The 14,944-nt window shown below is 32.8% G+C and overlaps 1 protein-coding gene across 15 annotated transcripts in view; it reads right to left on the minus strand.

Annotated features, from left to right (window-relative positions):
• The window catches only part of RABGAP1L (RAB GTPase activating protein 1 like), a 786,837-nt gene that overhangs the window by 556,031 nt on the left and 215,862 nt on the right, over window positions 1-14,944 (minus strand). For all 15 annotated transcript variants that reach the window (XR_014256708.1, XR_014256709.1, XR_014256710.1 and 12 more), the window contains 3 exons: window positions 12,283-12,349; window positions 6,706-6,808; window positions 3,507-3,673 (listed from right to left, as the gene is read on the minus strand). Coding sequence is in view for 6 of the 15 variants with exons in the window: in XM_082437232.1 (XP_082293358.1) it covers window positions 3,507-3,673; window positions 6,706-6,808; window positions 12,283-12,349 (337 nt within the window). In the remaining 9 variants the exon portion in view is untranslated. The remainder of the gene's footprint in view (window positions 1-3,506; window positions 3,674-6,705; window positions 6,809-12,282; window positions 12,350-14,944) is intronic.

Raw genomic sequence — 14,944 nt, forward strand, 5'->3', positions numbered from 1 at the left:
TAAAATTCTCCCAACCTGAGGATAAAGGACTAAGCATGGTACTGACTTACCTATTCAGAATAATTACCCACCATGCCCACTGATGCTTCGGCAATATCTAATTTCCTACAGAACTTGAACATATCATGTTACATCAGAGTTCTATGACCTGACTCAACTCTTGTCTCTGACTGAAATGCCCTCCTCTGCCTTACCACACTCCAAAATCCTGACCTTTCTACCAGAGTTAGTTATTCATTTATTGGTTCATTTATTCATTCATTTATTTTAGGCTTAAGAAACAAAGGATTCTGCCCAAAAAGAATAGAGACTAGATAGAAGACATACAAGTATTAATTAACATTAATAAAAACAATAATAGCTAACATTTACTGAACATGCACCAGGTGACAAGCACTGTCCTAAAGGGCCTTACATGAATTCATATTTATTCATCATGACAACTGTGATACTGTGATATAATAAGAAATATATATTTTGGTATTCATCCTGGCTCCTGAAACAGTGCCATAGCAATAAAGGCGAAAGAAACATCTTCTGTTATAATATTTGGTTTTTATCCCATTTCTGAAATAGTTCCAGAGCAATAAAGGTAAAAGGAGCATCTTTTGTTATTCCTAATGAGCTTCTTTCAAACACACTTGAATTTATGTTAATGCGGTGACTTTTGGAAAGCCCCTGAGGATACAGGGATCCGGGGAAGATGGATGCTAGAGGAATCAATCACATGATAGAAGGTTGGAACTTTCAGCCCCACTCCCCCAACCTCCAGGAAAGGGGAAGGAGCTGGTACTTGAGTTAATCACTAATAGCCAGTGATTTACTCAATTGTGCCTACAGAATGAAGCATCCATAAAAAACCCTAACTTAGGTGTTCAGAGAACTTCTGGGTTGGTGAACACATGGAGGTACTGAGAGGGTGGCGAGCATGTAAAGGGCATGGAAACTCCATACACCTTCCCCCATACCTTGCCCTGTGCATCTCTTCTAGCTGGCTGTTCTAGAGCTGTATCCTTTTATAATAAACTGGTAATCTACTAAGTAAACTGTTTTCCTGAGTTCTGTGAGTCATTCTAGCAAATTATCAAACCTGAGGAGGAGGTTGTGGGAACCTCCAAGTTATAGCTGGTTGGTCAGAAACACAGGGGACAACCTGGACCTGCAACTGGTGTCTGAAGTAAGGAAGAGGGGCACAGTCTAGTGGAACTGAGCCCTTAACCTGTGGGGTCTGTGCCTACTCCAGGTAGTTAGTGTCATAATTGTATTGTAGGCCATCCAATTGGTGTCCAATTGGAGAATTAATTGCTATAGGAAAAACACTCACCCATCTGGTGTCAGAAATGAAGTGGTGTGAACAGTAGTAAAGGAAACAGAGTTTTCTTGTAACAACTCTGAGAAGTTAGAGGGAAAGTTATAACCTTAAAAATTAAAAGATATTAGGAAAAAAAGTTTAAAAAAAAAATCAGTGATATAATCTTCATGTGAAGAAGCTAGAAAAACAAGTTAAATCCAAAGCAGAAAAAAAAAGGAAATAAAAAAGAAAGCAAAAGGAATCAACAGAAGATAAAACAGAAAAACAATAGGGAAATCAATGAACCCAAAATCTGGTTCTTTGGGGGGGAATAAAATCAGTAAAATTAATAGACCTCTAGCTAGGCTGATAAAACAAAAAACAAGAGAGAATATATAAATTACCAATATCAGAAATAAAAGCAGATCCTACAGATCCTAAAAACATTAAAAATAAAAAGGTAATATTTTAAGCAATAAATTAAATATCCTTGATTAAACTGAAGATTCCTTGAAAGACACAAATCACCAAAAATGACTCAAGAAGAAATAAAAATAATAATAAACAGAACAACACAATATCTACTGAAGAAATTAAATTATACCACTAAAGTTAGAAACCATGTTCTTATTTGATATTCATTTAAATCAGTCTCACATTTATTGGAGCTGAATATTACAAGTGAATCTAATTTAATCTTTTTATTTCACATGAAATGGCCTCAAATAGTATTTTTAATGTTTTAGTACTAAGAAATTCTTAACTCATGGTACTTACCACTCAGTCACTCAACATCAGTAGTTTTAAAAATACGAAAATAACATTTAATAATAAAAATCCACTCTAATATATATATTCTTGAAATTTATATAAATATATAAATTCCAGTACTCTTGTTTATCTTGCCATATATATATATATAGAAAAAGCTAATTTGGGGGGGCAGGGCGGGAGGGGGAAGCTAACTTTTTATCAAGTCTCAAGGAAGAAAAATTCACAGCATAATAATTTATTAATTGTCACTAGAATGATGACAACCACTTTGTATACAGCTCCTTTATTCACTCTTATGCAACTCTGAATAATCCTTTGGCTCAAAATGACAAATGAATTCTTTGATAGTCATTAACAATTAAGCTACCAAAAAACAAAAAGAAAAGAAAAGAAAGAAAGAAGGAAGGGAGAAAAATATCTCAGAATAAAATATGAAAATATGCTCAGGACACTAAAATTTTAAATATTGTTCATATTATCTTCATCAGAATATGCTACAAAAACTAAAAGAAAAAAAACAGTCTACACAGTAATAAAAGCTGTGTCAAACCACAGCTCTAATAATTTTATGAAAGATGAAAACCACAACAATTTCAAAGCATCTAATATATGAAGCCTAACTGAGCAATGACAAGTTTTTTTTTAATATGAAAATGGTTAAGTGGCTTCTATATTTGTTCACTGAACTGATGCTTGCTTTTACCACATTACATTTTGCATATTATAGTATATGAAGCAACAAGCATTTTTTTAAACTTGGGAGAGAGGGAGCACTGAACAGGATGAAAAGGATTTCCATCACTCAAATAGAATATTTTACTCTGATTTCATAAAATGGACACTACTAGAACTCAAATTATTTTTCACTGTTACCTTCTTCCTTTATTACATAACAAAAAGTGTATTTTACCTACTTATACTGCCTAATTTAAGAACTTCACAGAAACCCTACTTTTGTTCATTTAATATTAAAATAATTTTATAACCTTACTAATAAGTCAAACAACACCTTCACATAATATTATATAGGTAGAAATAACTATAACAATTAGTCATGTATTACTTCATAATTTTTTCACTATTACTTTATAAAGATACGATGTTTCTGTGCCCTTTCTTTTTGGTTTTATGTAATTGTATATAAAAGGAAGAAAAGTTGTTTTAGATATAGATTCGTTATTTCTATTAAGTATGTTGATACTTTATAGGTACACATTACAGGTTTCTAAAACAAATTTCTACATAATTATTACTAGTTGTTTTTTTTCAACTGACATTACCTACATATGGATTTTTCAAATACTCTGTTGGTTGACTCTAAATATCATTTAATTATCTGAGGAATTCTATTGCTTTTTATTGCTATTTAAGAAATTATGTTGGCATTAAAGAAAAAATGGTGGAAAAAATGTATCATGTGAAAAGAACAAAAAGGTCCTACCTGTTTCAACCTCATGAAGAAAGTCTCCGTGAAAGTCTTTCTGCTGAAATACCAAAATCGCTCGTTTGCAGGGTACACGCGTACTACTGTCTCCAGGAGAAAGCGGACAGGCTCCACCACCTCCGTGACTACCATATCCACCGCCACAGTCATGTACACTCGTTTATCTGCAGTAGAAATTTTCTGTGTTTTATGCCGGCTTTATTATTACTTATTTAAGAAAACAAAGTTAAAGGACTAAGGTTCTTTATACTCCTGTTACCTGCTATGTCTAATTTTAAATGTTTTATTGTCACTTAGATTAAGTAGGTAACCAAGTTTCCCAAGTATGTTTCTCAACACTCCTGATCCCACCTTAATCAAATGTTCAAATCTCCTCTGACAACTTTAATTTTTCCTTCTCAAAATCAGGCCCTTAATATAAAAAAATAAATAAAATAGAAATTTCAGAATGTCTTTTACACTAAAACTATCTTTCAGGTTTAAAAAAAAAACCTGAAAAATCACAAAGATCTGCCCTTTCATTTTATAAAAAGAGATACTAGAAATTATTAGGTCTGTTTGATAAGTTGCATGCAAAGGACTGTCAAATGAGAAGAGATGCTCAACCTTCATTATGTTAAATTTGTTTGGGAAAATGTTATTAATATTTCAATGTTGTATGCTTTAAGGGAAGTCCCTAGAGATTTGTCAGTAACCTCATTGTCCATAATACATATTAACCATCAGGAAAATCATTGACCAAAGCTCTAATGTGTAATTTTCATATATATACTCTATATATAACATACAAAATACTCTATATATACTCTCTCTATATATAACATATAGAGTACACATACACATATATACTCTCTCTACATATAGAGAGTATATATACACACTACATATTTATAGTATGTATATATATTTTATATACATAAAATATATATCAGAGTCCTGGCAAGTGCTTTTAGACAACAGTATACTGTTATCAGTCAAAATTTCAGTTACTATTTAAAATGTTTTCTTCACCATAGCCTTCCTCTAATTTGAATCTAGACTTTCTAGATCAGTGTCTATTGGTTTTCTTCCGTTTCGCTATGATAGGTTGAAATATGGATTTCATTTTATTCTATTTACCCTGCTTGAAATTCATTGGGGTTTTTGAAACTGTGGTTTGTTTATTCCATATCATTTTGTCATTTCATTACTTTTAAAGTATTTTTAAAATTTATATTGTCTACCATTTTCATTTCTCAGTTAAAGGAAAGTTCAAATAACCAAGCCTACCATTAGAAGAAACCTTCAATAGTGTCTTTTTAACCATTATACAACATTTATACTCATCAACTACACTTCTATTAATATCATTAAACTCAACAAAAAATGTATTACATTCGTACTAAATACAAGCATTCTATCTGCCAATTCAAGATGAACTAGGATTCTCTAGACATTGTACTTGACCTAAGGACCTTATAAAGTCTCAGGGGAGTAAAGTAGAGGGGTTAGAGAAAATAACAAAACACAGAATACAATATACAACTTGACGTAGTGAAAAGATCCAAGACATTTCATCTCTCAGGGCTTCAACTTTTGTAGTTTTGATTCATGACTCCTCTGAGTAACTTATAATTTCAAGAACACCATTTAAAAATTTAAGAAATTAGGTCAACGTTTATGTGTGGCATATGAAATGATTTTAAATTTAAAATACATTATCTTTTGTATTAGAATATTATTGTAATATAGTACTATGTAGTTTCTTTTAATTGAACAAATAAATTTTAAAATGTGTATTTTTTAAATATATAATTCTTTTTTTTTTTTTTTACTATTATTATTATTTTGGGGCCACACTGCACAACATGTGGGATCTTAGTTCCCCAACCAGGGATCGAACCTGCACCCCCTGAATTGGAAGGCAGAGCCTTAACCACTGGACCGCCAGGGAAGTCCCTAAAATATATTATTTTTAATTGAGGACCAATAGGTATTAAAATACAAAATGAAACTGAACTATGTGTTAAGAACAGGTAAAAAGTGCTTTTATAAGGTATTATTTGAAATTTCTATATTTTACTTCAAAATTATCAACTGGCTTATTTTTTCCATTTTCACGTTGATTTTCTGAATGATTATAAGGAAGAAGTTTACAGACTGGTATTCACAGGCCTGTATCCAGAAATAACAAACTGTGGTGTAAAAATTGTTTATTCCTAATATATGAAAAGCTAAATTTTACATAATCATCATTATTTTTCTCTCTTTTAGCCCTCATTTTGAAATAGCTTGATGTGTGATCAAATGCATGCAATTTATGGAACTGGTAAATACTTTTATTAAGGAAATTCAAAAATAATTATCATTTAATGTTCTTCATTAATATATTATATTTCCATATCAGTATTCACTAATGCTCCTGTCTTTAACCGAAAGTCTATTGTGTGTATAAAGTAAATAATATAAAACTAAAGATCAAACAAGCTGATCCATTATTTTCTCAATATAAATTATTGGTTGAATCACAGTATAGCATTTAGTAGAAGATTATAACTCATGAGATAAAACTAAATTTTAGTTTAAAGGCAGATGGTGGAGGGGAAAAAAAAAACCACATGGGCAATTAACAGATATCTGGATAAAGTAGGAATAAAAATAAATACAATGGGAAAAATGACAAATGAGCCTACTTACCATCTATAAATTCTGTTCAACACTAACATATTAAACAAAATGAAAAGGTAAACAACTTGGAAAAAAGTATTTGCCACAAATGAAATCCTAAATATACATTACTAAGTTCCCGAAGGTCAAAAGACTGGAATGAATAATAGTAAATGAAAAGATATAAGTAATCTGTAATATAGAGAAAAAAAGTTAAAATAGTTATCAGATACGGGAAAATTCCAGAATTTGCTTCATCATTTCTTTCATATTCTTCCATCATTTCCCCCTTAAATAAAACAACTCTATAATGACATATGAAACACAAAGCCCAAATACTTTCCTACATAATGTAATAAAATTAATCCACATATCATTGGGGGGGCTTTCTTTTAAATAGTGGAGGTTTTCCCCATAGATGTATAAAGCATGAAAACAAGAATAATTCCATTTAAAATGAGCACCAGAATTTTTTTAAACATGGCAAAACAATACTGTCCATAATGTAAATTTTAAAGTAAATAATAAGGAATTTTTTAAGAAAATTCACCTTTTGGGGTTTCTTCATTAAGTGCCATAAATATTGGTGCATTGGGGTTCCACATGCCGGTGATAACATAAGCTCTCCCATCATAGCTCTTTCCCATGGATTCCTATAAAAGTTCAAACAGGAATCACTGAGAATATATACATCAAAAAATCATCATTTTAAATTATAAGTATATCTTACTTTAAGCAATCCAATTTATTAAAATTTGATTTTACAAACAGGGGACTTATTTTCTTTGTAAATTTTTTTCATCCCACAGAAGCATTTCTTTAAATATTAAATTCTCCTACAGCTTTCTCCAGAGTTTCTATTTAGAGACACATACTCTTGGATAAAAGGAAGTATACCCTTACATGCTGACTCACAAAAACATAATACTGGTATGAAGTTATATTTAACTTTATCTTAGGCTGGTTGTCAAAATCTCACATACCTACACATACAGGATATATGAAGTTTCTATTAAAACTATAGTACGGACCTCACTGAAGATAGTTAAACTGAATTAATAGCTAATCACAGGAAAATAAGTCAGGATTTTTCTTCCAATATTCTAATTTTTAATATATTCTTAAAATATTAATGTACTTTATCACAAGGAATACCTTTAAAGTTAATACTTTTTATTGCCTATATGCCAGATATAGGTACACTTTCTAACAATCATAAATCAACATTAGGAGACTAATACTGGTTTGTAATCAGCACTCAAGGTAATTAACTATCTTCCTCTACCCTCATACTTATTCTCCTTCTTCTGTTCTCTCCTTCTCTTCTTCTTCATTTCCTCCACTCCTTAAGACTTTTACCAAGCCAGCTCTTGACTCTCGCTAAAGCAGCAACTCCACAACTATATGTGGCCTTGAAAGCAAGACCACACGTAGTTGTGTGTGTGTGTGTGTGTGTGTGTGTGTGTGTGTGTGTGTGTGTGTATGTAGTGTGAGGGAGCTTAGAGGTTGTCCTGTGGGAGAACAGCACATGTATACAAATATGTGCACATGCAAAAGAGTATTATCCACAGTACTTTCAATTTTCTGTACCGATTTCCTTATATTATAAACGGAGAGTGCGAAAAGGGTCAGACTAAAAGAGAAAAAACTTTGTTTTCAATATTTCCCCCACACAGATGCTTCTCTGAATCCCTATGAAATTATTGTAGTCATTTGGCAATTACTATGTACATTTTTCTAGTGTACTCGTGATATTTCACTAATCAGATTGTATAGCTTAAGTGCAGGGACCCTAAATTCCAGAGGTGAAATACACTCAAGGCCATGTAAAGGAAACCCACTCAGTACCTCCAACACACTTATATATTCATATCTTTCTCTCTCTCTCTCCCTCACTCCCTTCCATGCGCCTCTTCTCTCTCTCTACTGTCTAATTAGACGTTCAGAACAAGAATGAGCACCTGACCCAAAAAAATCCAGTCCATTTCTGGACAAGAGCTCGTGCTATGCTTGAGTCCAAAAAAATGAGCTAGACCAGTCAAATTCTTTCTTTCAATTAACAAATACCAAGGAAAGTGGGCAGTTAGCAGCGGGGCTGAAAGGTTTTGATAAGAAGTCAGGTGATGTCAGGCCACATACAAAACGAAGTTATAACAGAATTTAATGTAGGGAAAAATATACAAAGAACAGCAGAGTACTAGGAAACTGCTAAGTGGTAAGAGAGAAATGGAGAAAACAAACACCGAAAAAATCCTTAAAAATAATTAATCATGTAGTCAAAAAACAAAGGCAGATACAAAGGAGGCAAGTTGAAGGGGAGGAAAGAGAAGGGCAGAGAAAAGGCAGGGAGGGAGAGAAAAGGGCAAGGAGGGAGAAGGGGAGGAGAGGGAGAAAGAGGGAAGAGAAGGAAAGAAGGGGGGAATGGAGGGAGGAAGGGAGGCAGGGAGGGGGCGAGAGGAGAAGGTGCAGAAAGACAGAAGGGGGGGCGGGGCACCAGAGGCTGAGAGAACAGGGGCAGCGATAAAGAGTCTCACAGAAAGAGTAAGCCCACGGCAGGAGGAGAGGCAGACAGCAAGAGACCAGAGAGACCACTTTGCAGGTTTAGGTACAATTTCATGAAGATCAATAACCTCTTTTGCCTTTAAGGTGCTCTAAGTGAATCTTTGTTTCTTGTAACCAAAACAGCCTAACCAAATTAAGCACATTTTTATTTCTTTTTAGTCCTCACAACATACAACCACAATAATACTGTCTTACACATCAAAAGCCCTCAATAAAAGTTTCTCTTCATCAAGTCATTTTTGATACTGAACTAGACATTTCTATTACATAGCCTGGCTTGCTCCCATCCCCTTATGAAGATACTGTCACAGTCTTTGCTCTAGAGTTCTTTCCTGACTCCTCTGCATGCCCCGGCTCCCCCAAGAAGGCTGACAAGATCAGGGACATCAGGTAAAGGACATCTGGACAACAAAAGCCTCTGCCCAAACTAGGCCAGGCTGGAACCACCAGATGCCCTCTTCTTAAGAAAATAAACTGGGAAATATAATGAGAATGTGGCACTTTGCAATGGAAACGTAAGCTGAAGAATCATACTAATCCATACTAAGCCATGAATGAACTACTGTCAAGTTATGAGTAAGCTGAAGCTATGAGGTCAAGTAGGCAGACAGCAGGGTAAAGCACACAGGTGGCATCAGAAGGAGGAGATAACACAAAAAAATAAAAATTAAAAATGTAAGTTCATGCTAATCCATCCATTCATTAAGCAAATTTGAGCCTACTGTGAGTCATGCTCTATACCTGTGAGTATCCAGCAAGGCAAACAAAACAAAATGGTCCTGACTTTATGGAGCTGACAGGCTAATGATTTCCAACCAGCAGTTTGTGACCCATTTGTGGATCATAAAATCAATTTAGTGGATTATGACCAGACTTTTTAATCAAGTAGAGGAAAAAAATTGCAGATTTCATCACACATGTAAGGGTTAAGAATTGTTTCATAAAAATTTTACTTTAGCTTTTTTATACGTAAAGATTACAAGTGTATTGGATTACAATGTACATTTTATTTCTGAGTCCAGCTACTAGCCTAATGTCAATAAATAGTTAATTGTGAAGATCCACAAACTTTCTGTGGCATCTCTAGGACTTTTTTTTTTTTAATATTATTTTATTTTACCTGCTTCTGAGCTTTTATAAAAATGGTATTACATTGTTTTTAGTCTTCTGTGACTTGATTTTTTTTTTTAACATCTTTACTGGAGTATAATTGCTTTACAATGTTGTGTTAGTTTCTGCCGTATAGGACTTTAAGTTGTGCTCCAGTTCCAAGAAATCTGACTCTACCTAGTTTTCAGCTTTTTGGTACATTCCTGTTAGGCTTTTCCTAGGTATCAATGGCTATGAATTAAAAATTCTCATTTCCTTATTCCTACTACAAGTATCTTCACCAAACTATTCTCACTCACTACCGGGAGAAAATTGAGAGTCTGTTATCTGTACCCACAAAAAAACCTAACTAATTTTATTTATATATGATTTTATTTACATACTATGTATAATATATATATAAGTAATTTGGCTATTTGACTAAAGAATATATTTCATTTATAAGTATAATTTTCTCTTTCATGCAGATTTTATATTAAACAAAATTTATAAATTTATAGAAAAGTCTCACTTCATCTTGCTTATTTAGCATTCAGGGAAGAAAGTCAGCATTCCTTAAAAATTATTCAAGTCAAATAGAAAAGTCTCACAAATTCTGAAATTAAATATAATTATACACTTTTAAAGTTTGTCAGAATAAAGTGCAAGGTGAAATTTGTTTTCAAAGTGTACACGTATTTGGATGTCACAGAAGAAAAAGTATTAACATCTGGCTCTAGAGGGAAGAAATAAGACTAATTAGGCAAAGTTACAAGGAATATGATTTCAGGTGATTACAAAGGTATAACCTGTAATAACCAGAACTGTCCCATAGTCTTCATTATAAGGTAACCAGTTCCTTTTTATTAGATGTAATCTAGCTAAAGCTCAATAACCGTGTATTAAAGATAGCATGAAGATTAATAGCATTGGGTAATAACAAATCACAATTGCTGATAATTGTACATATAAACCCTCCAACTTGACCAACTATTTGTGGCACAGGTAAGCCCACTGCTCTTTCCAGGAGCTTCAGTGCTGACAAGTCCTTTGATTTCAATATGGACTCTTAAAGGTGGAGGGCTGCACCACAAGCAAGACACTAAGACTAAGGCGGATCAGAAGTTCATGCCTGGTCTGTAACTCTATAATCTAAACTTAGGTTTAATAGAAAAATCTTTGCCAGTGATTCATCTTAATCTTTTAAACTCTGAAAAATCATTACTAATTAGGATCTAGGAGCTTGTAAGTGTTTAATGTCCCTGAAACTACCTCCTCACAGAATTTTCAGGGCTCCAAAATGCTATGTCCTGCCTTAAGTAAAACCACTTGCATTACTGATATGCTGTAAAGAGCGAGGGAAGAGAGATGAACCAATAGCTAATTCATTTTCACATTTAAAGTAACTGGTTGTCCTTACCTTACCTACCCACGCAGTGCTTCCTCTATATTTCTGTGGCTCATTGTACGAACTCTATGAGAGCACTTAACCCACTGCTGTCATTACATACTTAAAATATCTATTTCCATCACAAGATTATGAACCCACAGACGGTAAGAACTGTTTTACCATGTCTGTAACACCAGCACTTCACACAATACTTGGCACAAAATTAGGTCCTCAAAAAGGCTGAATAAACCATTCTACTACCAGTAGAAAATCAATGTGATGTTACCATGAAATAACTCAAAGAAAAAGTTGATATAATTTGTGGTATTTAACTGACATTTGCAAAATACAGCTGAAAGGAAGAAAACATGTAGTGCTACCTCAAAAAATCTCAGTTAAGTAAGTAAAAAACTTTATACTTATACTAAGATAACTATTTCCTATAACATTTCTAAACCACAAAGTAAATGTTTTCATTAACTGCAATATTAGCAGGTATTTCTCATAAAAGTTAAGATGGCTTGCTATTTTTACATCAAATACTAACTCTTAAATATATATTAACCTTCAAGGGCACTCCTTAAATAAGTACCACTCCTACAGTAAATATACTTTGCTAATGAAATGTAATCAAGAAGGAAAAATTCAGAAAGGGAAACACTTTAAAGAAAACAGAAGCATCCATCACGGTACTCAAATTAATAATATTGCATTAAAAAAAATGAAAGGCACCATATTCACTTATAACATTGTGCCTGTTATAATCATGTATTTGTTATTTTGGCTCAAAGAAGAGACACATTCCAAAGAAGCCAAACAGATGAATAGATGGATATTTTCATTACACTATCCTTTTATTTGCTTCCCACTTGCATATGCTTTCTTTATGAAAGTTTTCCTAAATCTCTCCCTCATAAGTAACTTTAAGTTTGGGGTTCCAAATTAAATTACTACTATCATAGTAACTGATAGCTGAAAGTTAGAAACAATTTTGACAAAATGACAAAATTTCAAAATAGAAAATACTTTAAAAATATAAAATAACTATCATCTATACTTCGTTAAGGTGCTTGAGATTTTCATTACCATATCCAGTAAATGCATGTCACTGTTCTTCACGTTTCGACCTGGGCTTAATAACATTCCAAAACATCTGAAAATATTGGGGAAAAAAAAAAAGGAGAAATAAGGTATCAAGAATATATAGAAGCCCAGTGAGCAAAAGCCTCAATAGTAACGATACAATCTGAGCTCTGTACTTACAAATAGCTTTCATTTTTTAGAGAAACATCACAAATAAGAATTCATTAAGATACATAATAAAATCACATAGAAATAAGTTACCTAAATTCCCAGATCTTTATTTTTGCATGTAAAAGATTACCAATGATCAGAAACTGTGATAAAAATAGCCATAAATTGTTAACTGAAACAAAATACAGTAGTGACATATAAATTCGTTTCTAGGTAAAAATGAGATTGTATTTGCTTTAGAGTTAATCCAAACATATTGGTCAAGATCAACTAACCTAGTTAAATTAAAAGAAAGAAAAATTTTTTAAAAATTAGAATAAGACACTGTACTCTCTCTTTGCATCAAGCCAGATTAATAGAAACAGTCACCCTGGCCCTCAACAGTCATGTTCACTGAGTAGCCTACATCCTCAGTTTGAAATACTATATCCTCAGTTTGAAAAAAAAAAAAAAGTTATATGAAACTCATTACTAAAAATGTTATTATATTAGTGAAGATATTATCCAACATACTGTATACTATTAACTACTTTATTCTGTGCTTCCTAATGCTAGGCAAGCGTTAGGAATCCCATCAACACTACCATTTTGTTTGTAAAGGATTTTCATAAACTCTAAAATTCAGCTAATTCGAACATTTTTTTATATTTGTTAGGATATTATTGTCATTTCTTCTTTATAGGTAAGAAACGTAAAGTCCAGAAAAGTTATTTTACTCAAATTTATGTGGCTATTAAGTAGGTCTTGTACTCGAGAGACAATGTGATCTGCCCACAGTGTGCCTCTCTCTGCCAACAATGCATACCCACACTTACTAGAACAGAGTGTTTTTACTGTAGCTTTCCGAAATTTAAAAGTATGCTATGGAGCATTTTATACAGAAGACTATAAACAAATTAAATATACGATTTTTTAAGTTTCAAAATAGCGGCAGCTGAGCAGTCAATACTTAATCTGATCCTTGTTTTCTAAAGGTTTACTTTTCTACTAGCACGGCTTTCTTTCCCATAAACAAGACAAGAGATTAGTCCTGTCCAAATATGAGCTTAGTAAGTAGTAAAAATATATATATAATACTTCCTGTGACTATTTGAGGATACCTTGCACAAGGCATCCAAAAAGATCAAGTATATAACAGAGATGAAGTCAGTAAGTTCTGAGGAGATTCCACACATATTACTGTGCCAGTGAACAAAATATAACTTACTAAATTAGAAATTATTATAATCTAATATTCATAATTTTAATACGATTCCTTTAGAGTGCTGTGAACTCTCTATGAACTCCTATAATAAACACTGTCTATACAAATTAAATGCTAATTAATCACGTGCTTTATTGTACTATTTCTTCTAAGTTTGCCTTAAATTCCTTATAAGAATAAAAGAGTTAATTCTTTTTCAGATATAAAATTTAGTTCCCTCAACTTAAAAGTCGGGTCAATGAGGACAGAAGACTTCTCTCACATTCCCTACATACTTTGCTTCAGCTTGCACTTCTCAGGGGTTTTAAAATACTATTTTCTATATTATGGTTTTTAAGTTACAAAACTATTATATATACTCATTGTAAAAAGCTAATGAATACCAAAGTGTATAGGGAAAAAATAATTTCTCCTTTCTCTCTATAATCTCAGACCCTTTGGAACCAATACTAAGAGTTTAGTATGCACCCTCCCTACCTTTCTTTTGCTCTTTTTGAAAATTTAAAGTTTTATATTGTTTGTCAAGCACTCACAGGTAAGTGGCAAAATGGGTACAATTTTCCTAATATAATGTCCTATCTTAAACTCCACTGCAAAAGGAAATTTACGTTTTCCTTAAATGCGAACACACATCACCTTATTTTGATGATCTTTGATGCACTGCTTTTTTCCTGGGTTATAAATAAAAAATCCTGCCACCAACTAACAGTGCGACCCTAGAGAAAGCACCTAACCCCCTTGGGCCTCTGCTTCCTCTTGTAGAAAATGGGAGTGGTAACAATACATGAACTCTAAGGATTCTTCCAGCACTAAAACTGCGTAATTTTTTTCTATCAAGCTGTATTAGTCATTTCCAAAATTATATTTCATTAAAGCACATAAGGTTTCCTATAGAGACAAGCAAGGTCTATTACGAATAACATGTCAGAAATTAGATAGATATTATTAGCACCACAAACACCTAATGCGAACATTAAGTGTTTCACTGGGGAGTTCAAAGCGTTCAATCTTCTCTTATTAACTCCATAAATAATGTAGAAAGCAAACTACTATTACACCTATTTTCTCAAGGATGTCACAGTCTAGTAGGGGAGGAAAATAAGTAAACGGACAATTACAACCTGTACGGTAAGTTCTACAATAGCCGTAAGTACAGAATGTTAACAAAGCAGAGAGAAGAAACACCCAACATTATTTATAATATAGCAAATAGCTAACTTGACCCAAAATTTGAAATCAAACCTCCTAAGAATGGGATGATGGTGTTATCATATTAATAATAATTATCAT

Source organism: Balaenoptera physalus (genome assembly GCF_965194825.1).
Source record: "Balaenoptera physalus genome assembly, chromosome: 1".
Taxonomy (NCBI): Eukaryota; Metazoa; Chordata; class Mammalia; order Artiodactyla; family Balaenopteridae; genus Balaenoptera; species Balaenoptera physalus.